We start from the raw sequence: 27,948 nt of genomic DNA on the forward strand, positions 1-27,948 counted from the left end.
ATAACTTAATACATTAAAAATTATTCATTTTGTTTAGAAGTTTTAAGAAATAGTGAAAATAGCAGATCTCTAGTTTGTGGCCAAGGGAGACGTCCAACTTCTCTTTTGGGTCTTAAGGTAAAAATGTTATATACCATTCAACCCCCTTGGTGTCCAGGACCGGTTCAATAGCCTTAAATAATACAAGGGATTATTTCATCAGATGCTGTGTAATAGTAAAACATAATACTAGGAGCTAAAATTGGAAATACTGTAAAATACCATTGCCTCGAGGTGAGGTTGCGTCTGGCATGTGATAAATTGCTGTCTTAGATCTTAGGCTTGGCAGTGTCATGGCGCTGAAGTACGGTGCCAACTCAGATTAATGCTTCAGATGGAGACGCTGGAGATGAGAAATGCTTTTCCCTGTCTGATATTGCAGGGATGTAAATTGTGGACTGTTGTAGAAAAAGCGAAAGTGTAGAATCCTGAGTGTTAATTTAACGCAGAGAGTGTACAAATGTAACCTCGCGTCTTTCCACCTCGGAGGAAAGCCTGGTATTCGTTTACAACGGGCCATTTGATCCGGTCTAGGCGTGTCCTAAAGTGGAGACAAGCAGAAGAAGCGGCGTTGCTTTGTTGCTTTGCTCACGCATTGTGAGCTTGTAGATCTGAAGAAAAAACAGAACCTTGAAAAAGTGAGTAAATGTGTAATGTTTCTGAAATATTTTAAGAAAAGAAATGTATGGGCAGTCCCTGGCAATATTTTGGATGGGGGTCCGTTGTACATTTGGGGGTCGTTGAAAAAGTTAGAGATCCACTGCCATAAGGGTCCATTTAGCTACATTTGTTATACATTCATTCATTTGCTTACAGGTTAATTTTAGTTTTATTCGTACGAGTTACAAATGGTTTAACACTATGGATTTTACTTTGTACTTATTTTTGTGTGCTATTTGATGCATAATTTGTTTAGCAAGACACTTGACCCTAAGCTGAAAACTGAAGTTCCCCCGTGAGATGTGATTGGTATCAAAATCAAATATTATATGTTTTATACAATTTCACATAATTCTTGTAAGAGAAGATATTGATCATATTATACTGGTCATACTGGGCGGTGGTTAGTCACTGTGGTGATCAGACTCTGTGGTCATCAGCAACTGGACCTCAACATTTACCCAACAATTCACTACATCATTTTTGATTAGACCATATTGACTCATCTGCAGCAGTAATAATGAGATCACTATCTTACTGGAGCCAGGCCACATTCAGTGGTGACACTGCAGTTAGACTAGACCTCCCCCCGGTGCCCCTTCTCGCTCTCTGTTGTCACGGCAACACTGTCTCTCCACACGCCGCCGCCGCTGCTGTAATCTCGCAGAGACCCTCGTTCGACCCTCTTTCTCAATCTGTTTGACCGCCTCTGAATCTCCTGCCGTTCATCACATGTCATCTCCCTTTTCTCTCATATAGAAAAGTTTGAATTAAACTCTCAAGTGTACAAACAGAAACTTATTTGTCAATATTTACCATATGGCTACATTGTACACTCTCTATGTTACAAATGGATACATTATCACTGAGGATTTTACTGTGCACTATTTCTCTCTCTTAACTCTTTTGCTCTTTGCTTTTAGCTGCTGTGTTCTTTTCTATATGTTTTATTTTTATTTTTTACTGTACCTCGAATTTACTGAGCAATAGACTAGATTTTATTTCATTCTAGACCTGCAACTGTTGATTGTTTTGTGATTATTCTATCGAGTATTTTTTCAATTAATCAAATAACCAAGACATGCATTTTGAACTGAGGTGTGAAAAGTTATTGATTTTGTAATAATCAACTAAATCAATTAGTCTGATTAACTGTCCATATGCACTTCTGAATTTTGACTACCGGTATTTTATTCAAATTGATTATATCTTATGTTTCTAATTGATTAAATCGATTAGTTTGATTCATTGATTGCACCCCTCTCTCTCTGTCCCCTTCCTGTGTAAAACCTCACAGATCCACCAAGACACACCCTGGGCCTGTCGTTCACATCAGTGATAACCCCATGGATGAGGGAAAGGTACCTCACAGCAGTACACCAAATGGGCTGCATTTTCACTTGTGTGTTGTTGTAAAACATTCAAGTAGTGACATCAGTTAGTAATCTAGAAACACACTGTCCAGAAACCTTGTATCTCCAAATTTAAATTTTCAAAATTTGTTGTAAAAGACCTGCTTCATCACAAGACTGTCACACAAAACCATTGAAAATAGCAGAAATACAAGCACACAACGCCTTGCACCACTTGTAGATCGGCTATTTTCAATAGTTTAAATACTTTTATAATGATGATAAATGATAATACTAGATGAACGGTTTTGGACATACAAGGTTTCCACTGGACAACGGCGATATAAAAAATGAAAAAGTTTAAATATGAAGATACAAGGTTTCTGCCTGACAGCGACGATACTATGCGCAGTAAGCAGTCTGTATGGCATTCATTGGAGCTCCACCCACTCTGCTTGATATTCCAGATCCTGATTGGATTTGAGTGCGGGATAGTGGTGTTGTGGGACTTGAAGTGTAAAAAGGCTGACTACCGCTACAATTATGATGAGGTAAGGCATATTTCCTTTGCTTTCAGGTCATATTGGGACTCCAGGTCGTCAGGGGGTTTTCTCATTGTTATCTCGGCAATGTGGATGCTATTTTTACACTGTATCTTCCCAATTTAAGTTTCTAGAAGTTGGGGCTGATTCTTGCCCCTCACATCTAGAGTTCTGGCCCTCACAGTTATGTTGTACTGCGTAGTTGTGTACATGTAGTGAGTAAGGAAGGTGTTGGTTTGAGCAATGAGTATGAATGATGCATGTGGACAATTGGGTATAAATGCATATGGGAAGTTGTTGATGAAAATGAGATTGACACAGGTTGAGGTAGTAGATGCCAACTCATTCATTATCTTGGCCCTGACCCTTATTGATGGTAAGCTAAGATAAGCAGATAAGGAACTGTCGTCTAATGAAGGTGAAGGCAAGCTTATCACCTCTGTCATTGTGAGGTATTCTTGGGAGGAAGATAGTTTTACCCCTGTTTATGCCTATTGCAGTCTCACACTCAATGACTTTGTCCATCATTTATATTACCACCATTCTGGTGCCATTCTTGAGAGTGGGAGCTGCTTGCAGGTCAGTGATCCCTGATGACATCAGTAGGACTAAAGGTCGTTGCACACTTCTGCGTTCTTTCGGCCGAATATAGGAGCGAATTTCTGAGCGCGTAAATAAAAAGAATCAGCCTCTTGTAGTTACCTTGTAGTAGTTGGGATAAGGATACAATTATAGGAAACAATTATTGAATAATAATATTCTAATCATGGGCATCCGGATGTCACAAGGGTAAAGTTCCTGCCCACCACCGGTGGAGACAAAGGTCTGAGTCCTTCGCAAACTCAATTGTCCGTTTGTTTGTGGGTGGGAAGCTGGCAGTCGCTACTCTGTCGCTGCTCTAGCCACTCCCACGGTTTGGCTGGGTTGCCTGTTCCCTGCGGAGCAGAATTGCAAGAGTTGGTGTGTTCATCCACATGCTTTACACCCTCCAGGTGAAACTCCTCAGGTGAACGGAACCAGCTGGCGACTCCATGTGTGTATCAGAGGAGACATGTGGTTGTTTACACCAGTGGTTCTCAACCTGTGGGTCGGGACCCCCAAGGGGGTCCCCAAATTATTTTGGGGTGTCCCCAGATGATTAGATTAACGTGAAACATTGTTTTCTCACTCAACACTAAACAAACCAACATACTCTACAGACAATTTTCTAAAGTGACAATTTAAGGACTTTTAAGACCCTTTTAATACCTCTAAAATAATAAAATTAAACTTTGGACATATTGTCAAATATTAAAGGCAGAAATTGTGAAAATAGCCGATCTACATGCTCACAACGCCTCGCGTTGTGAGTATGTAGATCTGCTGTTGTACAGTAGATCTGCTGTTGTGAACATGTAGATCTGCTGTTTTCACAATAGAACCGTTCTGTACAAAATGTAATGCCTCAACTCTTAGTGCTCGTCAGGGTGGAGGGGTCCCCAGTTAAAATATGATTATTTTGGGGGTCGCAGCCTGAAAAGATTAAGAACCACTGGTTTACACCACTGTTTCCCTTGTAGATTGCTAGTAGATCTGCTATTTTCACTAGTTTGGGTCCGGGGCAAACATCTAATCGCGCTTCTCGGGTCTCGACCTGAAACGTTTGGGAACCAATGTTTTACACCCTACCCCTACCAACCGAAGGGGTTGGCATTTAGTATGGGGTGATTGGCAAAAAGCAAAATTGGGGAGAGAAATGAAAGTGTATTCCTGTTATCTCAAGCATTTGTTTGTCCATGTTTTTATCAGGCAATCCACTCCGTAGCCTGGCATCATGAGGGTAAGCAATTTACGTGCAGCCACTCTGATGGCACTCTGACCACATGGAATATACGAGCCCCTGCCAAGCCTGCACAGACCATCACACCACATGGTAAGATCTATTGTGTGCATGCATCTCACACCTACTGTATGTACACACTGGCCTACACACTGGGACTGCACAGTTTTGGCTACAATATTTATCCCAATTAATTGGCCAAATGTTGTGAGTGATCATTATTATTAATTTGGGGAAGCAATGTTTTACACCCGATAATAACAGTGCTTTCCCCTCTTTAGTACATAATTATGATCTACATGAATCCATGAATCCAATATCTGCAGTATACAATATATTTTACTCATTTAAATGTGCTTGTGAAGACAACAGACATGAGTCATCACATTGGCAAACATGCACATTGGTCAGATGATATAGCCATGTGTGTGACATATGGACAGCATACTGTACCATATGGGTCCGCTTCGTGTTTGTGTACATTTTGTTATTTATATGTAGCAATTCATTAATTTTACTGGGAGAGATATATATCATATTTTGAATTAATATAATTTAAAATAAAATGTGTTTAGCAGTTTTCCTGAGTTAACTACTCATGTTGTACACATGTTCTCATGTACTGTAGGTCTTCTGTAATTGGCCTTATTAATAATAACTTAAGCCCTACTACAGTATACACTTTGTCGCACATCAATCAGTAGAAATAGCCAATTATAACCTGAGCTTGTAGATCAGGATTTTTTTTTATTTGTATGTCCTCAAAATAGGGATGGAAGGATGCCAGGATTAATGTGGGTTACATTGTCCGTCTGTTTGTCATTTATTACTGTATTGGGGACTGGATAGGCTGTGTACCTAATGTCCTCTCTTGTGTTTTTCACAAACACACAGAAGCAAATGTTTAGAAAGCTTGGTTGACTTAATGCTTCTCAACTTGTGGGTCAGGATCTAAAATAGGGTCAGCTCATTTTCTTCTAATAGAGGACCAATATGTTAATTTGGTCCCATCCTCTTTTACAGTACACTTTAAGACATAATAAGACAGAATAAAGCCATAATAAGAAATAATGTGTTGGTAATTAGAGCTAATATATTTTATTAGACAGAAACAAAGACAGAATAGTAGAAAGAGCGAATACATTCTCTGGCACCGTCACCTACCGCGGAACTGCAGCGGCAGACACTGCCGCACGACCGCTAGTTCTGTGCGGCAGTGTCTGCCGCTGCAGTTTTGGTAGGCGGCAGGTGACGGTGCCAAAGAATGTATTCGCTCTTTCTACTATTCTGTCTTTGTTTCTGTCTAATAAAATATATTAGCTCTAATTACCAACACATTATTTCTTATTATGGCTTTATTCTGTCTTATTATGTCTTAAAGTGTACTGTAAAAGAGGATGGGACCGTTAATTTTACTCTTTGGACCAAAGGTTCACAGGTTTGTTTGCAGAACAATGTTCTGAACCACTGCGATAAGCTATTGAATCTGTATTTCAATGTCCTTGTGTACTTCTATGCAATATACTGTATCTTTGTCTTAATTTGAGTATCTAATATACTGTGTTACTTCAACCAGGAAAGCAACCCAAGGATGGAAAGAAGCCAGAACCATGCAAGCCTATCCTCAAAGTGGAGTATAAAACCACCAGGGCTGGGTAAGTGTACAGAGCTGATTCAAACAGAATTATTAGGCACATCCATGTTGGTCGCTGGTGCAGGACAGAAAATGTTCATATAAGAATAAAAGAAGGCAGGCAGCTACTGCTCAGAATAAATACAACACAACCAGTGATCTTCCTCAGGGTAACCTGAGGAAGGGAGACTTCTTATTTTTAAGTGTAGCCTACTGTAAATAGCTGACATGTTGTGAGTTCCCACCCTTCCTGTGTCAAAACGGCCTGTACACAATAAAATCCTCAGTGTTAATTTAACTCTGAGATTTAACAAATGTTACCATTTTGGTTACACACTCTCCATGTCCTGCACCAAAAGTAGCTTTTCCGGTTGTTTTGTCAACATAGCATGCATGTGCTGTACACTAGTACATTGATTGATTGATTGATTGAAGACTTTATTAGAAGTTTGCATAGGAAAAGGTACAGTTTCATGACGGTACAGTTCACTGGTACAAGGTCTACTAAAAGGAGATCCTAGAAAAGACTAAGCTTATTTCCACAGGAAACCATTTAAGTATCTCATATAACATTGAATGACAGATGAATAGAACACAGTACTATGCAGTAGATATAGTTAGTAAAAAAAAAAAAAAATGAAAGAACAAAATACAGTAAGTAAATACAAACAGTAAGTATATATAAAGAAGGGGCAGGGGAGGGTAGGGCTGGGCTAGGTTTGTTTGAAGGGGCAGGGGAGGGTAGGGCTGGGCTGGGCTAGGTTTGTTTTTACCAGTTGCAAACGGCTGCTGCCTGGTTTTTCAGGGCGATTTTAAAGGATGCTAGTGATCCACACTCCTTTAAGACCTTCAGTAAGGCATTCCACATTTTTGTGGTATAGCAGAATAACGAGTTTGACCCTTTCTTTGAGTTGACTCTGGGTTGAACGTGATCTGTGGCGCTGCCTCTGGTGTTGTAATTGTAGACATCCTCAACGTTTTTAAAGTATTTTGCCAGGTACATGGGTATCTTAGTGGTGTAGTGTATCTTGTACACCAGGCCCATTGCAAGTTGCTGTACTCTGTCATCTACTCTGAGCCACCCCACTCTTAACTGCATACATACAATGTTTTATTTAGCTTGCCAGCTTGTATTTATTTGTTCACATTATTTCTGTGCTCGATTTGATCTATCACTAAAATAATTTGATGTTGATGATGGCTTAATTATTAACAATAATATCCCATAATAGTAATTTAAAAACCGTGTGTGTATATGTGTGCAACCAGAACAGGTAGCTACAGATGCATTTACTTACTGTATGCTGAGAGGAACTGGAATGGAATTTTCAATTTATGGATGAATCCATAGCTAACATTTAACTATTACATGTTTTATTGCATTATTTAGGAGGAACTTTAACCAATGCGATACAACAGGGAAGATGTACATATTTATATTTTTTAAATAGGCCCATGCCACCCCCCAGAAGCGGCAACAGTAAAACGTAGAGTAGTGGCTGTCCTTCTATATCCACTTAGTGCTGACATTAGATCTACACTTCCTTTACAACATCACAACAAACAGAAATAACTGAAACTGTGTGTGTGTGTGTGTGTGTGTGTGTGTGTGTGTGTGTGTGTGTGTGTGTGTGTGTGTGTGTGTGTGTGTGTGTGTGTGTGTGTGTGTGTGTGTGTGTGTGTGTGTGTGTGTGTGTGTGTGTGTGTGACAGTGTGTGCACGTGTCCGGGCCTTTTGTATTGTACATGTTTGATCCCTCTACATCAGGGCTCTTCAACAGGGGGTCCGGGACCCCTAAGGGGTCCTCAGAGTTACTGCAGGGGTCCACCAAATCCTTGTGTGATAGGATAATTATTTTAAATGAACAATTGAACCCTCACATCCCTATACTCTGAGGAGAACTTCAGCCAAAAATAGCAGATCTACAAGCTCGCAGCGCGAGGCGTTGAGAGCTTGTAGATCGGCTATTTTTTAGGTTTGGTGTATAGGTAAAAAAGAGCAGACCAAGTACAGGGTGAAAGGTCAAGTTTACTAAGTATCGACGATTTATAATTTTAAGTGGTCAAGTGTCAAACAAGTCTATGAATCTATCTATGAAATCGATGAGAATCTCCATCACACATTTATACAATATGTAGTGGGGGTCTCTGCTTCATCCCTCTCTCTGCCAAGGGTTCCTTGGCCTGAAAACGTTGAAGACCCCTGCTCTACATGTGTGTCTATTTGTGTTTCTTGTCTCCAGGGACGCCTTCATGGTCCTGTCTGGGGGTCTGTCTTACGACACGGTGGGCAGGAGATCCTGTCTGACAGTGATGCATGGGAAGAGTACTGCAGTACTGGAGATGGACTTCCCCATTGTCGACTTCCTAACACTGTGTGAAACCCCATATCCCAATGGTACGTTCCCACGCATGGCTCTAGGCAGATTTGTTCTTTGGGTGTGTATTAGGGGACTTATGTAAGATCCTTTTTAATATATTGTGTTTTCTGCTGATTTAACAGACTTCCAGGAGCCTTATGCAGTCGTGGTCCTGCTTGACAAGGATTTAGTTGTAATCGATCTCGGACAGATTGGGTGAATATTTGGTCCTACGATTATTTTGCAGTTTTTGTATAAAGATTTGCTGTTGTTGTCCACCTGAGTAAACCTTAGCCAGATTGATTAATAGATAGAAGACTAGTCTAGTATTGAAAACATATGTTTATTGTTGAAACTTGAAACCTTATTCATAACATTGCCAGCTTGATTGTAATGCCATTGTTGCATTGACAGGTACCCAATATTTGAGAATCCATATCCTCTAACCATCCATGAATCACCAGTAACCTGCTGTGAATACTTTGCTGACTGCCCCGCGGAACTGATTCCTGCACTTTACTCTGTCGGCTGCCGGCAAAAGAGACAAGGTTACAGTAAGAAGGTAGGCCCATGATAAGGATGGAACTCTTTATAAATGATGTAGTACTTCGGGGCTTTTTAGGTCTTTCAAAGCACAAAGATCACACCCAGTGTGAAGTGAGCAGGGCTATTTATGAGCTCGTTTCAGTAAGCGTCCCGTGAAGCTTGGTACATATGGACAAAGCCAGATGTTGGAGCTTACAGTAGCTCCTTCCAAGAGCACCGCTCAAAAATAAAGCAACCTCTTATCTGTGAAAAGATCTACAAGATCTCCATCCCTAATTATAATCACAAGTTGCATTATGTTCCTTTTTCAACTCCCCATCAATGTTGTATTTACATTTGAAGTGCTGCCTAATGCTGAATTCACACCAGCAGTGGTGAGCGAATTTCCGTGGGGCAGGATTTTGCTAAATGGGCGTGCCCGAGGTATGAGTGACAGCCTTGTAAATAAGTGAGTTGTGGTCCAGTGAGAGCTCCACTGCTCCAGGCAGAACAGGTGTGCCCAAGCTCACAGGCAGGGAGAAGTACAGACACTTGGTGCCCATCTGTGGTAGCTTGTTTATGAACAATCTATACTGTACTCTTTTAGCTAAGAACTAGGCCATGCAGTTGCTCAATCTTTAACAACTGCTGTTTAAAAACAAATTATGTGAAAGCTGTGGTCAATCCTTGCCATAGACGTAAGCAATTTACCCCGAGTGAGAGGACATTATGCTCTCATAATGTCCGCAGTGAGGGTGTTATCGGACGAGGCGCAGCCGAGTCCGATAACACCCTCACTCAGGACATTATGAGAGCATAATGTCCGACCCCGAGTGGTAAATAGCTTTTCTACCACTTTTTCCCGTATACATGAAAGAAAACACATAGTTGTAACTTGCAAGGATCTTAAGTTACAATCATTATTGCCTATAAAACTTCCGCGAGACAGCAGATAGTTCCACAAACAACATCTTCTACTCACCAACAGATGGCGCCAACTCCATACTAATCCATGCGTCTAGCTTACAGCTAAGCTAACGTCAGTTAGAAGTACCGTTCCGGCCGTAAATAGAGGCTGTTCGCTTCCAGAAAGGCATAGGTTCAGAGAAAAGGGGCTTTAAAGTTGGCGGATTGCATTGGATCCAAATAAATCGGCGACTATAGCATGCACGTTAGTAAACATAGGACCGTTGCCACCGTCATTTGTTGGTTGGGGGAAAGGTGTTCCGACTACCTCCTGAAGTCCCCGGATGTACACTGAGGCGCATTGATCTCGGACACACAACTTTGCGGCAGTTGTCCTCTCATAACCTCCGGAATTTAGCCAATCAGAATCCAGTATTTGAACACGTGACTCGAAAAAGTGGTAGAAGCATGCATTGAACCTCTCCGCTTTCTCAGAACGTGTAGTGGCATACCTGGTGTGAATTCAGTGTAACTCTGTAGCATAAAACCTGTTGTGTTGCATTCTGCTGTCCATAGGAATGGCCTATGAGTGGAGGAAACTGGGGTCAAGGCACACTGAGTTACCCAGAGATCATCATCACAGGGTGAGTTCGACCTAAAGCTTGGGAAAGCACGTCTTATTGTATACACAGTACATGGAATCTATCTTGTATGCTAACCAGGAGTTTTCCTTTTCTTTTCTCATTTACCATAGACATGCTGATGGGTCAATCAAATTTTGGGACGCTTCTGCATGTGAGTATCTATATTAAGAGACCATACCAGTGTTACTACATTGTCATTGTCCATTGTCAATATCGCCCACGTAGTTTAAATAAACTGCTTTTTATTGCACGTCATATTTATTTATCAAACCTGTATCTAGTCAATGCAGCCTTGCATATTGATTGAGATCATTTACATTTTGACTGCGACATGTACACAATGACCAAAATAAGCAATAGTATGAAGGGATTAGATATTGTGTTTTGCGATGGCAACTAGATAGGCGGCTACAGGCTGGTTACTGTTTTCCCCTGTGTGTCCCGCCAAACATCTGGCTTGGTTGCGAGTAATATCACCCCTACTAACTTAATCAGATGGAGATCAATAATCTGTCAATTTTGAAATTAGACAAAGTGTTTCACTCAGTATTCATTGCGATTTTGTTTCATTTATTTGCACGATGCTTGGTGTGTAAGGCGACATTCACACAGGCACGTTTTATGACGATTAAAACGAATCCTATAACGTATTGTTGGAAAATACACAACGGTTGGGCATGTGTGAAGACGCATCCGTATTCTTTTTCGAATAAAAGAAACGAATGCAAATCCACAAAAAAACGGTGGTTTCGATGCGCTACCGCAAACGCTTCCCTGTTGGTGTGAATCCATCCGTCTCAAATACATGCAATGGAACATTGTGGTAGGCTATATAGAGCCATGTGCGGGTTAAATCCATAGCTATTTATAAAAGGTTAAATCCCCCCGTCTGTTCTCATTAGATTTCTGACGATTCTGGCCGCCTCCTCCCCTCAGTTGATTTCTGATCACCGCTCCCTCGATCGCACATGGTGTATTATTTGTGAGGAGTTGTTGCTCACAGTTAAATAAAAGGAAAGTGCCACTGCACAGGAGTCACTTGTATAGCTGTATATCATATAATATAGGCCGATGTGTGGGTCTTGCTCGCGCGCGCGGCTCTCTGTGCCAAATCGTGTCCAGATGGAGACGGCGAGACGCTTCATGCGCGGAGCGCAAAGAGGGAGCCAGCGGAGGGAAAGACGAGGGTCAGAGAGAGAGAGAGAGAGAGACTGAGAGAGAGAGAGAGAGAGAGAGAGAGAGAGAGAGACGTTGACGCTCTACTCTTCATATCTTGCTAAAGTATTTTCTGTCTGGTTTATTGCTGGTAGATTTTGCGAGTCCCTCCCGCCGCCGCTGGTTTTATTTTGTGATCGCCCGTTTACGACCGTCGACCGCAGATAAATAGGCTAATGCGGCGCTTGCGGGGGTCCTGCGGTTACATTGTGAGTTGAACTTGAAGAATTAATAAACACAGGGAGATGGAGGAGGCATTATTATGCAGCTTGGATACATACATGTCCCTGGACAGACGTGGACGATTCCTTGTTTCGGATGACAAAGTGCTGTGCGAGCGCAAACGTATCAATTAAATATGCAAGAATGTGGCAACTTCACCCCTCCCATTCGCACGACTAAACCGAATTATATTATGAGAATGTGGCCTAAAATGAAGTCTGTACTAAACCACGCTAATGTAGCCAGTCCCATTTTAATATTGTGATGATCACTTTCCTGACTTCTGTATTCATGCAGTAATGCTTCAAGTACTGTACAAGCTGAAGACTGCCAAGGTGTTTGAAAAGGCTCGCGGCAAGGAGGAGAAGCCGAGCACAGACATAGTAGAAGAGGACCCGTTTGCCATCCAGACTCTCTCCTGGTGCCCTGAGAGCAGGATGCTCTGTGTGGCTGGAGTGTCTGCCCACGTCATTGTCTACAGGTTCAGCAAACAGGAAGTGACCACTGAAGTTGTGCAGGTACCCATACTGTCACTGAACCAATCAGGATGCTGAAAGTGTTAGTTAAGCTGTATGAAAAAGTTGCCAGTAATATAGTCATTGCAAAGGCATTAATTGGTTGCCCGAGTCCCGTGGTCGTCATTTATCTGCTGAATAAGAAGTAGTTCCATTGATTCGGCCAGCCCAATTTGTTATAATAAACAAATCCCCAAAACTGCTGTCATTATTATTGTTGACATATTTCTACTACATACTGTATATAGAGCGATTTTCGTTCAACTTTGACCCCTCTGTCACATGGTACTACTGTTTTTTGTGTCGAGTATATCACTGCACCGCATCACGGCGTGTGCTCACTGTGCTGCAGCGGCAGCACACGCCCCCAAAACAAGCTGTTCTGCGGTCACAGCTAATCGCTCCTGCAAGCTAGCCTAGAACGCATGGTTTGTTGTTGTTTCTCCCTGCAATGTTTAGGTTCAAGTTCATCTACATGTGTACAATGTAATGCATTAAAGATAGATGTGTCTGAATCCTCTGCCTGTATCTTTATATGAGTATCTACTGTACAACTCTGGACTTCTTTCATAGCTTCTAGAGGTGCGTATGCAGTGTGAACTGAGTGATGTGGAGTCTCCAGACCCAACAGCAGGAGAGCAGACCCCCACCTTGCCCGTCCCAGGAGGAGCCTCCTCCAGTCCGCAGGAGACTGAGCCTCCCGCCCAGCCTTCCACAGGCAGCACCACCTCTGATGGACCCCGCGACAACATGCCTTGCCTTCAGTATGGATGTTTTTATACTGTCATGCTTTTTTTAAGTATGCCACGAAGGCGTAATGTTTCAGACTTGATGAATGTGATGAATATCTGTGTTGTTGTTTTTTCCACAGAATTCCACAAGTAGTAGTCACATCTTGAATAATTGATACTTTTAAAACGTACAAACGTTTTTACTTTTCTAAATTAAGTCATTAAGTAAGCAAGAAGAAAGTAAGTTCTGTGTGGATAGAGCATGGCTTTGACACTGCCGGGGTTAGGAGTTTGACATCTTATTGGACCATCCATTCTTCAAATACATTTCATGGTCGTGTAATGCCTGGGACACATTACGCAACTTTTAGTCAGAGAACATGTCAAATTTAAGGACTGCAGTTTATGAATCTCACTGCTCTTTCTGTCCTAAAGAGTTTTTAACTACCGGTAGCTAACTATTAGGGTGCGTTCGGAAACCCGCACCGGGTGTGTGCTCAGTGTAGTGAGTGCAGTGGGCGTGGCGTTGGAGAGTGCGTTCAGTGTGGCTTATTTACGAACGACCAGTTAAGAGTCAGCTGTGTGCTTTTTCACTCTGAACTCTGAAGGTAAACTTCCTTAAAAGCAGCAGTTGCTAACGTAACGTTGATATTGAAAGGAGATGTAATTCATAATATTGGCATACCTGCTGTTAGTTTACATGTTGATGCGTGTGAAACTATCAAGCCCAAACGACCAATAAAGCTGTAAATGCTGCATTTGTGGTCATTTCCTCCATTGTTCACAACTGAGAAGCGCTCGAGACACGGCGATGAAAACCAACCAATCAAAACGCCACACTGACGCACCACACCGCCAAGTGCACCGAATAAACGAACGACAACATGGCACACCAGTGCGTTGAGTGCGCATTTCCGAACGCGCCCTTAATGTCACAGGGTGGGTAACTAATTTATTCCCTTCATCACTATTCCAAGTGAAGTGGAGTGAGAGTAGTGATTGGCTTTGTTTTTCTAGGCAATAGGGATGCCCCGATCACGTTTTTTTTTGCTCCCGATCCGATACCGATCAAATATTATTGCTTCCGATTCGATCCCGATCTTTCCCGATCCGATCTTTTGGTAAGGCATTAAGAAAAAAATATTCTATTCATTATATCACTTAGTGCAGCACTGAATCAACAAATTAAAAACAAAGCTTATGAGTAGTGTATAGTGATATAGGCCTACTAGTGCAGTGTTTCTCAAGCATTGTGCAGCGGACCTTTGGTGTGGCCTTTGAAATTTGGCTGTGAAGTCACGATTTAAGGACTTTTAAAACCTGTTTAATACCTCAAAAAATAAAATAAAATAGACCATTACAGCATCAAAAATAATCAACAAACTATATAAAAACTGGTAAAACATTGGCCATTTTTAAAGTTGAAACAAAATAAGTTAAGAACCAATTAACCAGTCTGCTTGAAAAGTATGCATCTGTAGCAGCTAGTTGACAGTGCAGAGAGACATAATTGCCTTCCTTTGATCCATTAACAAGGGGCCATTACAGCTGATTGGCATCAGCTGCCAGCTGGACACAGAGTCTGACACAATCACCTCCCCTCTGCAGGGCTCTGTGTCTGTCTCATTTCTCCAAAAGCCCTTGAATATGATTGAAAATGATTAAGGATTACTGTGATTATGGTAAGCTTACATTTCATATCGCATTCACCTTACCTGTAACTTTCACTACTCCCAGAAAACATTTTTTTGGAAAAAAAGAAAAAACTTTTTTCTCCGATCTTATAAAAATTACCATATCGGCGGCCGATCCGATCACGTGATCGGGCAACACTAGCAATCAGCATAAAGGCACAAAGAAATAAGATGAGGAACACAACTACTTTCAGCAGCTTACAGCATAAGTTTTGCATTATTGTTGCGGACAATATGTTGTTTTTCTTTTCCTTAGGGTGAGGAGCTCCCCGCTGAAGCAGTCTCCGGGCTACCAGGTGGAGTTAGTGATCCAGCTGGTCTGGGTGAGTGGGGAGCCACCACAACAGATCACCAGTCTAGCTATCAACTCCTCCTACGGCCTGTAAGTCTCTCTCACTCACAATCACACTCTCGCTCGCTCTCTCACGCACGTGCACACCCGTCTTTCTCTCTCTCTCTCTCACATACACACGTCTTTCTCTCTCTCTCTGTCTCTGTCCTCACTGGCCCCACTTCTCTCTGTCTGTTCTTTGTAGCCAGAGGCCATAGTCATACTGTCTGGGAAGAAATCCTGTTTGATATCATTATATCAGTGCAGCAGAGTGTAGCTGAACTTCTTATCCAGACAAACTAACTGTAGCCACACAGTGTAGTTAAATAGCACAACTTCAAGTAGCATTTGAGAGTACACAGAAACAATTCTCAATGTTATTTTATAAGTAGTTAAATGAATATAGAGGATTTTACTGTGTATGAGACAACACAAGGCCAGAATGAGACAAACAAATGCCACCTCTCTCTTGTGTTACAGAGTGGTGTTTGGCAACAGTAACGGTCTTGCTGTGGTGGACTACCTCCAAAAAACATTGCTGCTGAACATGGGCACATCAGAGCTGTACATTCCCTCTGATCCCTACCAGAGGCCTTGTTCGCCGCGCAAATCACGACAGCCCTCAGGAGGTGAGCATTTCAATCTTACTTTTTCCACTACTGTCGTTTGTTTTTCCCTTTTCCATAAGGCCTCTCCTTTCCGACCGTGACGTCTCCCATCTTGCACTGGCTGCCACAGTCAAATAAGTCTCCCATAGAGTTTATTGCTTTATTTAGCTGTAATTAATTGAGTCTTCCATTACGTTGGGTAAGAGATTAATATTGTCATCTGAATGGTGTCAGCTGTCTAGGTCCGTCGCGGGCATTCTGTGAAGCTAGAGAAGACAGGTGTGACGCTTGGCAGCCAGCTTGGCTTTTGCAACTTGAGCTCCACCCCCCCAGCAGTAGCTCCTCCCCCACAAGAGGGGGCGTCACTGACAGATTCTCCATCTGTTCATTTGGACAGTTAAAAGACACCAGAGCATGCTAGTTAAGGGCACATCTACAAGTTCACAACGTGTCATGCTGTGATGGCTTGTTAGCTTGCAGATCGGCCATTTTTAAGTATAAATCCCGCTTTAGTGAGCTGTGTACTTGTTGGGATTATTTGGCTCTACATGTGCATGTTTTTAATATCCGCTTTTGGTCACTTTCTCAAGTCATAACAACATGTAATTGAGCTCAAAAGTTTTGCTTATTTGCCATGTTGTTTTATGTCATGTCATGTCATGTCATGTCATGTTGTGTGTTGTGTTTTTCTCTCAGCGCCTCATCATGCAAACATTCTCGCTTTGTCTTTGTGTTCATTCATCTTGGACTCAGTTGCCTGGAGCTGTATTCAACACTCTTTTTTGCAAAGAATAGCAGTTATTAAGCTACACAAAGGAAAAAGGCAATGTCTGACATTTCAAAAATATTCTCTGAATCAGTTGTTTGGATTCCAGCTGCTGGCCACTGAGATCCTCTGCTTCTTCCTGAAATCCTTACTCTTAAAATAACAATCTGGATTTTAGTGTATGCACTTACGTTTTCCCTGTTCTGTTTTGACCTTATTTGACTGTTGGTCTCTCTCTATGATTTCGTAAAGACATTCCAACTGCGAAGTCTTGCATGTCCAGCCTTTCTAACTTGTGTACTGAGTCTGTGAAAAAACTACGTTCTTCTCGCTTAAGTGAGTCTTTCTTTTCCTTCATCTCTCAATACCATAATCTATTCTTTAAGTCCTCCATTTTTGTCTATTCTCTTTTCTCTTGCATCAGTTCATATGTTATATACTGTAAAAAAAAAAAAGAAGACTTAGGGCACAATCATGTGAACAACTAGCTAAGTACCGGCAAAGACTTCTCAGCAACCTGCTTACTAATAAGCTAATATTAACTCTGACTGCTGCATACAGTGTTTCTGTGTAATTTCTTGACTATACAAACAGCTGAGATACCTTGGGTCAACAGATATTTATGTTTTAACTGAAGTGGAAACGTATTTGCTTTGTGGTTGATTGCACTTGTGTTGGCATAAAGAATGACTCAAATTCTACTCCCCACACAAGCTGTAGAGACTCACTGCAATAGCTGTAGAAAGTGTATGTAGTAAGAACAGCCCTTTGTATAAACTGTGTGACAATGACAATGGTCAGAAATCGCTCCTTAATACTCACTTTATACTGTAGTGCATTGCACTATAGTGATTATACAATTTTTAGTGGTACCAAATGTATAGTGATATATAAATATAATTACTAGGCCTACCCTACGTAAATAGTGGACTTATCCCACAATGCATCGTGAAAAGTAGGCTACAACCGATGGTCACGTTCGCAAACCCCATATAAAGCATTATGCAAAGGGCTGAAAGAAAGTGTGTGACAACAACGATGTGATTAAGGAGTTTTCTTCTCCTTTTTTTTTTTTTTTGCAGATGAGTTTACTATATACATCCCTACATAGAACTATAAAAGTAGTAGTGAATATTTTCCGGCACAGCTAGTGTTTGCTTAAAAAACGTTGCGCCTCCTTCCCACAGCATTCAGTGACTCCAATGACGGCTCCAACGCCTCAGAGGAGCGATGCAAATCACCAACTTCAGGTAAGCCTCTAGTTTTACTTTATACAAGGCAGCTGTTGTTGTGTATGGTACATTCCGCTTACACTGTTACTTAACTGCCACATAGGATCTACCTCACCCTGCAATTCTGACGATGAACCCAAACAGCAAAAGTTCATTGAAAAGGGTACTGTACTCGCCAAAGAATAATCTGCATCCTACAAATCTCTGTGAGCTGAAATATGTCAAATGACTGAAATGTACTATTGTCATTTTCACACTCGTTTTGCAGTGAAGTTCAAAAGCAGGCGTTTCTCCAAGACTGTTGCCAATGACTTTGGTACTGTATGATCAGAAATTCAGAATGTACTCTCTCGCTCTCATTTCTCGGTTTCTCTCTATCTTAAATGACTGTTGTCTAACCATGCTGTGCTTTAATAGAGCATCTTGCAGTGCAACTTGTGCCACTGAAACAAAGAAGTGCATTGCAGCAATGTGATCTTTGTTTACTAATCAAAAGGTGTTGGGCTTATGTACTGTATTTGATTGATCAAATTGATCAGGAGTGATTATTCCCAAAGGCATGAATGATAGAAGTACTGCATATCTTTTTGTACAACAGGTTGCAGATTTTCTATGCAGCTTGAACCACAATTACTAAAGTAGCTCAACTATTTGTCAATATAAAAATGTACATTGAATGTAACAAAAATGGAAAAGACTGATGAAAGATGTGTATAATGTCCACTGTCCATAAAACTCAGGTTGATGATGTTTATTTTCAGAAGAAATGAAAGCAGAGTTTTCCTGTTGCCTTTACTTTGCAAGTAAAAAACATCAACCCACAGGTATGCCCTATCTGGCTATATCCTGATGCACCTCCCAAGTATACAAAGTCTAGTCACAATCACATATTAAAAATAAACAAACGGCTCCTCCAATTACAGTACCATGGGCCCTTGATACACCACTGCTGGTTCTATGGCTTGAGCATGCCATGGCAAAAAAAGGCCACACTTGCATTACAACATTTTGACTTGTTATTCATTCAGAAGCATAGAAAATCTGCATTGTTTATTTCCTCACAATACTAATGTCTAACCATGACTGAGTGAACTCTCTCTCAATCGTAGAGGCTGTCCTTGATGCCATGTTTTTTGATTGCAGGGCTTCTTCTGTTGACCCTACTTTGCTTCCGTTGTGGTGCTTCATCTTACTGCCCTACTCTGAAGTAAACTGTAATAATGACATTTTAATGCCGCGTCGTCTTGACTTTTTCCTGCTTTGTTTGACAGTACAGGCCCCATGGCTGTGTGATACTGCTCAGTGTCTCGCTCATTTTCGTGGGATATACTTGGCAGTTTTTTGTGCAATGCACCCATACAAGGGCTGACTAAAGAAACTAAAATTTTAGATTATCATTTACATTAGGCTATTTACATTTAGCTGCCACTTTCATCCCTAGAACTGCTGTCAACAAGTCCAACCATTTTATAAGCACCAGCACTACAACATTACAAATTCCAGTCTTATTCTTGGACGTTGCCAAAAAAGATGTCATGTGTATCACTATCCAATGTTTGTTGAGCATGAAGCAGTAGCTCAATGTGTGCCTGCTGATTTCAGCATCTCCTTTGAATCTGGATTGTTGAGTAAAAAGAATTGTCATTTCAGAAAGCTGAGATTTGTGAGAATTAGAATAATTAACATTGCCATTTGCATTTGTGAATAGGAATGTATGTTTCTGTTGCAGCAAAGATGTCACGGAAAATTAGCTCGCCTACTGAGCAAAAGCCAGACTTGGGTAAGCCATCCTGACTTTCCGTTTTGAAGCACCGTCATATTTCCTTACAGGTGTGACCTCCGTGCGTAATCACCTTTCAATCAAGTCATCTGTCTAGTCCTAGATCCACTGTTTAGAAGTGTGTGTGTGTGTGTGTGTGTGTGTGTGTGTGTGTGTGTGTGTGTGTGCGTGTGTGTGTGTGTGTGTGTGTGTGTGTGTGTGTGTGTGTGTGTGTGTGTGTGTGTGTGTGTGTGTTTGTGTTTGCTGCCTTTTTTCTTCCAAGATTGTGTCAACATGAATGTGAAATTCCTGTTTTGTTGTGATCCTGTAAGCTGAGACACAGTGCCCAATTTCTCTGTTTGCACTTTGACCCAGTGGAGAGGGTGTGGCGCCAGCGCTCTTTGCCATATAAAAAGCGTTCGTGTGGCACAGTGGAAGAACAGGAGGAGAAACCGTGCTCCCCTGTCACAAAGGCGCGTGTCCGTAGAATATGCTCAGACCCTGAACCCTATAGTGAGTGGACCAGCTGTGGTCTGAAGTGTTATTACATTTACTAACCCCACCTGCACCATTGCTGGGGTCTTCCTCTCCTCGCTTGTCGGACAAGCCTGTGTGGTCACTAATACTCTCACCATGACTTATTTCCTTGTCCTTTTTTATGAGGAAGTTTCAGCTCTCTGACTGCACTCGGTGTTGGAAATCTGGCTTTTCTTGTTTGCACTCTCTTGCCTCTGAAGAAACACAGTGGTGATTTGTTCGCCTTTTGTGTTTAAGTTCTTAATGGAAGACATGGTGCTTCTTGGGTTGAAGTCATTAGCCTTGTCAAAGAGGGTAAAAGCTTGTATTTAAAATGTTTAAAAAAAGAAAAAAAGAAGAAGAAGAAGAAGAAAAACATGAATTTCCTCTTTCTCATAGGTGTTGCCAACATTTTTGACATTGAGAATGCTGCTCCCTAGCCACAAGAATTAGGAAAACGGTGAACTGGAAATTAAGGAATACTGTATGAGCAGAATAAGATGTCAAAAATCCTGGAGGATATTCAATCTTTTGGGACATTACATGCTGGGTTTCCTTTGTTAGTTACTGCATATTTGGGTCATGTGGTTTAAAAAAAATGTTTATGTAGAGTTTGAGCTTTGAGCTATTGGAACTATTCTGTAATAACAAACGTTGTTACCCACATGGCATTAGAGCATGGAGAATGACATGTGCTACAGCAGTGGTTCTCAACCTTTTACACTTGACTGCTGACTAAAGCCAGATTTATGCTTCTATGCCAGCATCGTTCGCCTAAACAATTAAAACATTATTTTGGGCGAGTGATAGTCTTACTATAAAGCTCTGGTTCTCGATATGGGGTCCAGGGGTCCTTGAGGAGTTAATACAGGTCAATAACTCAGAGTGTACAAAATGGTACACAAGATGGAACAAATGGGGGTCAGTGGCCTAATGGATATATCAAACTGGTGTTACTTGAAATTAAAAAGGTTGAGAATCACTGCTTTAAATTATGGTTAGGTGAACTGCTTAGGTTCAAACAGTTCACTGTTCATGGGTGATTACCAGTTAGTGCAATAAGAAGAGGTTCTAGTCATACTTCCTCTCTCTTTCATGTATCCGTTCTCTCATTAAAAATGTCCTTCTCTCCATTTTTGGGGCCACCCATCTTACCTCTCCCTGTCCAGATGCCAAGGACAACTCGTTCAGTCGTTCACGCAGCTCCAGCATGACCAGCATAGACAGGGAGTCTCGTGAGGCCATCTCCTCCTTCCACTTCTGCGAGAGTTTCCCCAGGAAGACGGACGTGGCGGTCAGCCCCAGTGTGCTGGTGGGCACCACCGTAGGCACCGTGCTGGTGATGGCCCTCAGCATGCCGACCAGCGCGGACCAGAGACTGCTCCAGAACATTGGAATATCCTCCTGTGGTAAGAAGTAGTAGGCTTTTCACCCTCTCTGCAGGGAGTGCAGGTGCAGGGGCGTCACAAGGGGTAGGAAAGTGGGACTGAGTTACCAGGGCCCAAGGTGGAGGGGGCCCTATAGTAACTTTAGCTATTGAAAAATAGCAGATATACAAGCTCACAGCGCTGCGAGCTTGTAGATCTGCTATTTTTGAAAAGTCGTAAAAATGTGCGCAAATCTTTGAATATGTATTTTTTAAGCGAACATTTGTAACTCAAATTTTGCTTCCGGGGAGGGGTCCCTGGAACTAAATATTTTGAGATGGGGGGTCTAGCTGTGGCCAAATACATATCATCTTGGGGGTCCTTCACATGAAAACGTTTGAGCACCACTGACATAGAAACATAAGTTTCTTGCACACATTTTCACGATTTTTCAAAAATAGCAGATCTACAAGCTCGCAGCGCGGCACTCGGTGCCGCGCTGTGAGCTTGTATATCTGCTATTTCTCAATAGTTAACATTCATGGGGGGGCCCGCAGTGAATCCTTGTACCCAGGGCCCAGAATTTGGTGTAACGCCCCGTGTGGGTGTGTGGTGTCTGAATGTGACTTTGGGAGATTTTGAATAGATTTGAAGAATTCTACTGCTTTTATTATTTTAGGGTTGATTTGTGTTTTTTTTTTCTTTTTACCGGGATTATGAACAGTAAAATAAACTATTTTTGGAGCTGTGTGCAGCTCCCTATACGTGGCTGTGTGGGTCTGTCTGTGTGTCTGTCTGTCTGTGTGTCTGTGTGTCTGTGTGTGTGTATGTAGCCTGAACTTCCTAAACTTCGGCACGCCACTAGTCCCACAGTTTTGCCACCACACACTCGCGCCATATGTCAAATCGACCGGCTTACTCGGGAATCGTGGGCTATTACTTTTCTAAGAGAAAGGTTCTATAGTTTAATTGATATTAATTTATTAGTGAATTAATTTTCCACATTGACTTATAATGGGAATCGCAAAAACTCACATTCAATTATTTGTCTCTCGCAAACCATAGGGGCTAGAGTTTCAAGAGTTGGAGAGGAGGTTCATAATGATTTCAAGGATTAAATGAAAAATAATTGTGTCATTTGGCCGCATGGTGGCGCCATAACACCCCACTTTACGTTTTGGCCTGTAACTCTTGAACCGTAGGTCGGAAAATTAAAAATATTTTTTCCCTGGATTCCTTGGGCCATGACGCATCTCCCCATATAGGCCACGCCCATTTGCGCCATGATAGATTGTCCGCCATCTTGAATTTTCTCCAAAACACACTTTTTGCTCCTTTTCCTACATATTTTCTTCAAATGTCACAAAAATCGGTACACATGATCCACACACACACACACACACACACACACACACACACACACAAACTTTTATTGCCGATCTACAAGCTCACTCGTCGCAAACGCGTTGTGAGCTTGTAGATTATCTATTTTCAACAAAGAGATTTTGTATAGGGGGAAGAAGTTCGGGACAGGGGCCTAATATAGACCCCTGGGGGACACCGGTCAACACATACATTGTTCAAATCAGAATTACAACGTTCTTTACAGAACAGATAGAACTGAATAATTCTAGAAATAAACCTAATAAATAATGTACGTTAAACTTGTCTTTTTGTGTATTTGACAGGCACTTTGGTCAAACTGAAGGGGGGCATCCTGACCATGGCCCTGCTGGATGCAGCTGGCTCTCTGCTGCCCCCTGCCTACGAGCCGTGGTACGACCCCAACGCCTCTGAAGAGGACAAGGAGAAGGAGCGGAGCAGGAGACGCAGGCCGGCCTCCCCTCCCGCCGCCCCCCAGGAGGGCCAGGACAGCCAGTATGTTGTGGTGTGCTCGGAGAAGCAGGCCAAGGTGGTGGCCATGCCCTCGCAGACCCGCCTTTACAAACACAACATCACAGAGTCCTCCTTCGTGCTGAGAGCTGATGTGGTGCAGATGGCCGGAACAAACTGCATCGCCTGCTTCTGTGCTAATGGACACATCATGACTTTGAGGTAGCCTCTTCTATACGTGCTTCATTTGTAGTCATTAATACCAATTTGTTTTATTATTATGTTAGAGTCTACCTTTTGTTTTCAAAATAATAATTATTTATTCTTTATTTTATAGTAGATTTATATTCTGTTTGTGACAGGACTATATGTCTCAGACAAGAAAATGAGGGCAGAGATAGGATGTATGACATGCAACACAGATCTCTAGCCAGAATCAAACCGGGAACCTTGTGATTATGTGCGCAAATACAATTTGAATTAATGTGCATGTATTGAACAGAGCAGATTTTTCTTTGGATTTAAACCACACCAGGAGATGGGTATGTGGAAGGGGACTTTAAACTGTGTCTGTGGACAGACGTACAATGTCAAATATTCTGTGTTCATTTGACTCTAAGTAGGGTGCATTTGTAATGGGGCATGTAATCAGAGAGTAATTGTGCAGTATATACTCTGGATGTGACTGTATGCTGTGTCTGTTTTTCTGCCACAGTTTGCCCAGTCTGCGCCCCCTGATGGATGTGAACTACTTGCCACTGACGGACATGAGGATAGCCAGGACGTTCTGCTTCTCCAACCTGGGACAGGCCCTGTACCTCACCTCCCCCACGGAGATCCAGAGGATCACCTACTGCCAGGAGATCTGTGACAATCTGCAGGTAACATACTGTCAAATCACCCCCACTTTGTTTTATGTGGGAATTCATGCCGATACACAACTCTCAGAGCTCAGAAATGGATTGGTTGAGACTGAGGATTTTACTTTGTTGGTTATAGGCCTGATTTAAACGCTGTTCTTGATTTGTCCATCTATTAGCACATTGTGGAACTTCTGGTTTGACAAGTGCTTTAGAAAACAACTATTATTATAAACAGATCATAACTTTTTACACTGTAAGATGCTCGAGTTAAAGAATTGTGGACTTTTGACATAATGTCAATGTCTGAACATAAATCACTGCTGTTTATTAAATAGTTAGACTATCAAAACCTCCACTGGCTGTCAGTCAGTCTGTCCGTCACGTCACACTTTTGCCCTACTCATATCTCCGCCACCGTTGCCCCTATCCGTGCCAAACTTTGCGCACACACTCCTTGGCTGCCAAACCACAACCTCCACACCTCATTTCTCACATGGCCCTCTTCTATCGCCACCATGAGGCCAATTCTTGCAAAACACATTTTTGGACACTGCTCCTACAGATTTTGCCCTAAAAGCACACAAAGTGGTTCACAGTATGTCTAGAGTCATGTCATCAACATGGCTGTCCCATTTCCCATATTCCCTCCTCATTGGCTACGACTGCCTTCTAAAGTTTGTGTATGCGACGTGGCGGTCACTTATCTCCCGATTAGGGAGTCTTACTGGTAGAACATAGTGGTTGGTATTTAGTTCACGGATTGCAAGACCTCAATGTGCATTATACACGGTCACATATTTAGGCATATCACCAATTTCACCATGCTGGAGGAGGTGAGGAGGCAGAAATGTAATTATTGGGATCTGGCAACTGAGCTACTGCCGAACACATGGGTAGAGATCAGGAAGGGACACATGCAAGCACGCACACAGATGGAGACCACTTCATTGTCCCCAACGACAAAAGTGGAGGGGGGGGGGGGGGGGGGACTATCATGCAGCCCACAAGGGGAGCACAGATTCGTCCAGTATGTATCTACTGTACAGTACATCGTTTGACATGTGGTTTCTTCTCCAGGAGATGCTCAGTGAGCTGTTTAACCCAGTGGAGACACCAGAGGCTCCTAACAGAGGGTTCTTCAAAGGCTTGTTTGGTGGAGGGGCACAATCCCTAGACAGGGAGGACCTCTGTGAGTACACCACCTACTGTAGTTTCATATTACCTTCAGCAGCAAGTTCTGTTCTCATTCCCAATTAAGAGATCCTAGTGCAACGGCATGTAACATTATGAACATTATACGAATGGCAGATCTTTTTATAGAAATATAGGCCAGCAGCTGAAGTCATTGGCTGACAGAATGCCAACACTTTCACAGACTCGATTGTCCATATGTTAGAGGTACTGTACTACAACATTAGATAATGTATTGTTTGCAAAAAGTTATGCATGGTATTTAGGAAGTAAACTCGTCACTTGTTGATGCATTGGCTTTGTACATCATACAATTGCCCATAAGATTGTGTTTACTTTCCCTGTTGTACCAATGTTAACTTTTTCGCCGCCGTTGACAGTCCTCACCGTCATTGAAAGGGTTAATACCATGGCGCCGTTGACGGTGAGGACTGTGAATCTTACTGTATATACAGTAAAGATATTATTACTTACTTAATGTCGCTCCGGTCCCGCTCGCATCGGTAATGTCGGCGATTTGTTTACAACGCACGTTGGGCGTGCACGCGAAGTGAAGCTCCTCAATGTTAAGTCAATGGAGAGGCCCATAAAGAAACTTCATTTAAACAAAATAGCCATTTTGAGACATTTTGCAGCAGATCTAAATGTAAACAAGGCTTAAGGCAGGGCGCAGCCATCTTCATCTTCTTGTCGCACACTGTCATGTGACTAGATGACGTAATCGTTGCCGTCAAGTGATAATCCAAAAAAACAAAAACAACCCCCTTCCGGCCCTTCAAAATAATAGCGGCGGCCGACGGAGGAAACGACGTGGCGCCGAGGCACCAAGCAACCTTCAGATTAAGAGGCAGTAGATGTGTTAATGTTTTTTCACGTTTACATTTGTCTTCTATACTATATAAAAATAAATTACTCAATGAAAATGTATTCCATCATACTTTGAACCTTTTCCTTGTATCTGATAGTTGGTGAGACATCTGCTGGTAAAGCCTCCCGCAGCCTTGCCCAGCACATCCCTGGCCCAGCGGGCTTGGAGGGCATGAAGGGGGCTGCATCTGGGGTGGTTGGGGACCTTGCCCGTGCCCGGATAGCTCTGGATGAGAGAGGGCAAAAACTGGGAGAGCTGGAGGAGCGAACAGCAGCTATGATGTCCAGTGCTGACAATTTCTCCAGACACGCCCATGATGTAGGTTTCAATTATGGCCTTAATTTCAAGACCCCAAATTCCTTTTCTCAGCTTCCTTTTAGAATCAGAGCTAAACCTAGGCTTTACAGTCAAAAGTACAACACACAGTACAGTACGTGCAAAGGATGGGGTTGGGCATTTATAACATTAATATGGTAACCTGAGGTTTTTGAAAATGACGATGGTATCAGTTTCAACACCATCATAAAATAGTGATGCAATGCAAACGGAGACACAGGTGTTGTCTTCTTTAGAAGCTCTTTCAAAGGGAACTGAAAGTTGTCAGTTGTATAGCTGGCAACGGTGGTGACTCCTATATGATGGCTGGCAGAGAGTTAATTACACTGGATTCCCCCATGTGTTGCATTCTCACACAGCAGTACTCTGATGATTACTTTGGTACTGGGTGGGATCAGCACCATGAACAGTGGTCAGGGCAATACTGGGTAGGCTTATGTACTGTAAGGTTTGTAACGAACATTTTTACAAAATAATGTTCCTTTCTGTTGACCTACTCTCTTTCTTGTGTTATTTCTCACCCAGATGATGCTGAAGTACAAAGATAAGAAATGGTATCAGCTCTGATGGACCGCTTGCGGAGCGATTCGGACTCTACAATCACGTTCACCACTTTCTCTCTGAGGAGATGCAGGTCCCTCCTTCTATTCTCCATCTCTCTTCATGGGGGGGGATGTCCAGCCTCTAACAAACCTGATGCTTTTGAGGTTTTTGGGGGGTCTCACACAATAATGCGTTACCTCAGTCACCAGAGGACCGCTGAGGGAGTGGGTGGTAGGAGAGGAATAGAAAATAAGAAGGAGGTCTTCTAAACATGTCTTTCGGTTTCACCACAGAGGGACAGTGCTCCTTTCTATCACTTTGATGGAATCAGAAGAAGAGAGAGAGCAGGAACTTTTCACTCCCATCTGCCACACCCTCATTAATATATATATATATATATATATATATATATATATATATATATATATATATATATATATATATATCTTTACATATACTATACTGCTGTTTTGTTCTGAAAGAGGAAAGACAATTCTATGAAACAAGTGCTCGTAGTGGCCTGATTAATGTGGTTTATCTTTTCTTTTACTTGGTGTCTGCCAAATGTGAAGGACTTGTCATGAGGAGAAAAGTCTGAGGAGATAAGTCTGAGAAGCCGTCCCCTGTTGAATTCATGTCAGATTGAGGCTTTGTTGACTGTTAGTATCCATGGCAACGATTGGAAGAATGAAGGACTCTGCCTGTTCTGTTTTGTTTTTGTACTCTTTCTAATTTATTTTTGAGGATTTAATCTCTGATCTTATGTCAGCTTGATTTTGTGTTTTATACCAAGGATTTGTCAAGCGCTTAGAACAGAATAACAGATTTTTTTTAAACATTATTATGAAGGATTTGTTAAGCACTCGGAACAGCAGCTTA

General features: G+C 42.1%; 1 protein-coding gene across 1 annotated transcript in view; it reads left to right on the forward strand.

Moving 5' to 3' along the window:
• Window positions 1–27,433, forward strand: part of stxbp5b (syntaxin binding protein 5b (tomosyn)) — a 39,191-nt gene extending 11,758 nt beyond the window's left edge. The window contains exons 6-28 of the mRNA XM_080750711.1: window positions 1,997–2,060; window positions 2,519–2,602; window positions 4,382–4,505; window positions 5,989–6,067; window positions 8,288–8,442; window positions 8,548–8,620; window positions 8,819–8,966; window positions 10,412–10,479; window positions 10,590–10,630; window positions 12,214–12,434; window positions 13,005–13,195; window positions 15,113–15,238; window positions 15,668–15,816; window positions 17,749–17,811; window positions 17,897–17,956; window positions 18,062–18,109; window positions 19,523–19,573; window positions 21,238–21,477; window positions 23,124–23,490; window positions 23,984–24,149; window positions 25,209–25,320; window positions 26,288–26,508; window positions 27,052–27,433. Coding sequence (XP_080606837.1) covers window positions 1,997–2,060; window positions 2,519–2,602; window positions 4,382–4,505; window positions 5,989–6,067; window positions 8,288–8,442; window positions 8,548–8,620; window positions 8,819–8,966; window positions 10,412–10,479; window positions 10,590–10,630; window positions 12,214–12,434; window positions 13,005–13,195; window positions 15,113–15,238; window positions 15,668–15,816; window positions 17,749–17,811; window positions 17,897–17,956; window positions 18,062–18,109; window positions 19,523–19,573; window positions 21,238–21,477; window positions 23,124–23,490; window positions 23,984–24,149; window positions 25,209–25,320; window positions 26,288–26,508; window positions 27,052–27,093 — 2,893 coding nt within the window. The 3' untranslated portion in view covers window positions 27,094–27,433. The remainder of the gene's footprint in view (window positions 1–1,996; window positions 2,061–2,518; window positions 2,603–4,381; window positions 4,506–5,988; window positions 6,068–8,287; window positions 8,443–8,547; window positions 8,621–8,818; window positions 8,967–10,411; window positions 10,480–10,589; window positions 10,631–12,213; window positions 12,435–13,004; window positions 13,196–15,112; window positions 15,239–15,667; window positions 15,817–17,748; window positions 17,812–17,896; window positions 17,957–18,061; window positions 18,110–19,522; window positions 19,574–21,237; window positions 21,478–23,123; window positions 23,491–23,983; window positions 24,150–25,208; window positions 25,321–26,287; window positions 26,509–27,051) is intronic.
• The last annotated feature ends 515 nt before the right edge of the window (window positions 27,434–27,948 follow it).

The sequence above is a fragment of the Nannobrachium achirus genome (genome assembly GCF_963921795.1).
Source record: "Nannobrachium achirus genome assembly, chromosome: 20".
NCBI classification, from domain to species: domain Eukaryota; kingdom Metazoa; phylum Chordata; class Actinopteri; order Myctophiformes; family Myctophidae; genus Nannobrachium; species Nannobrachium achirus.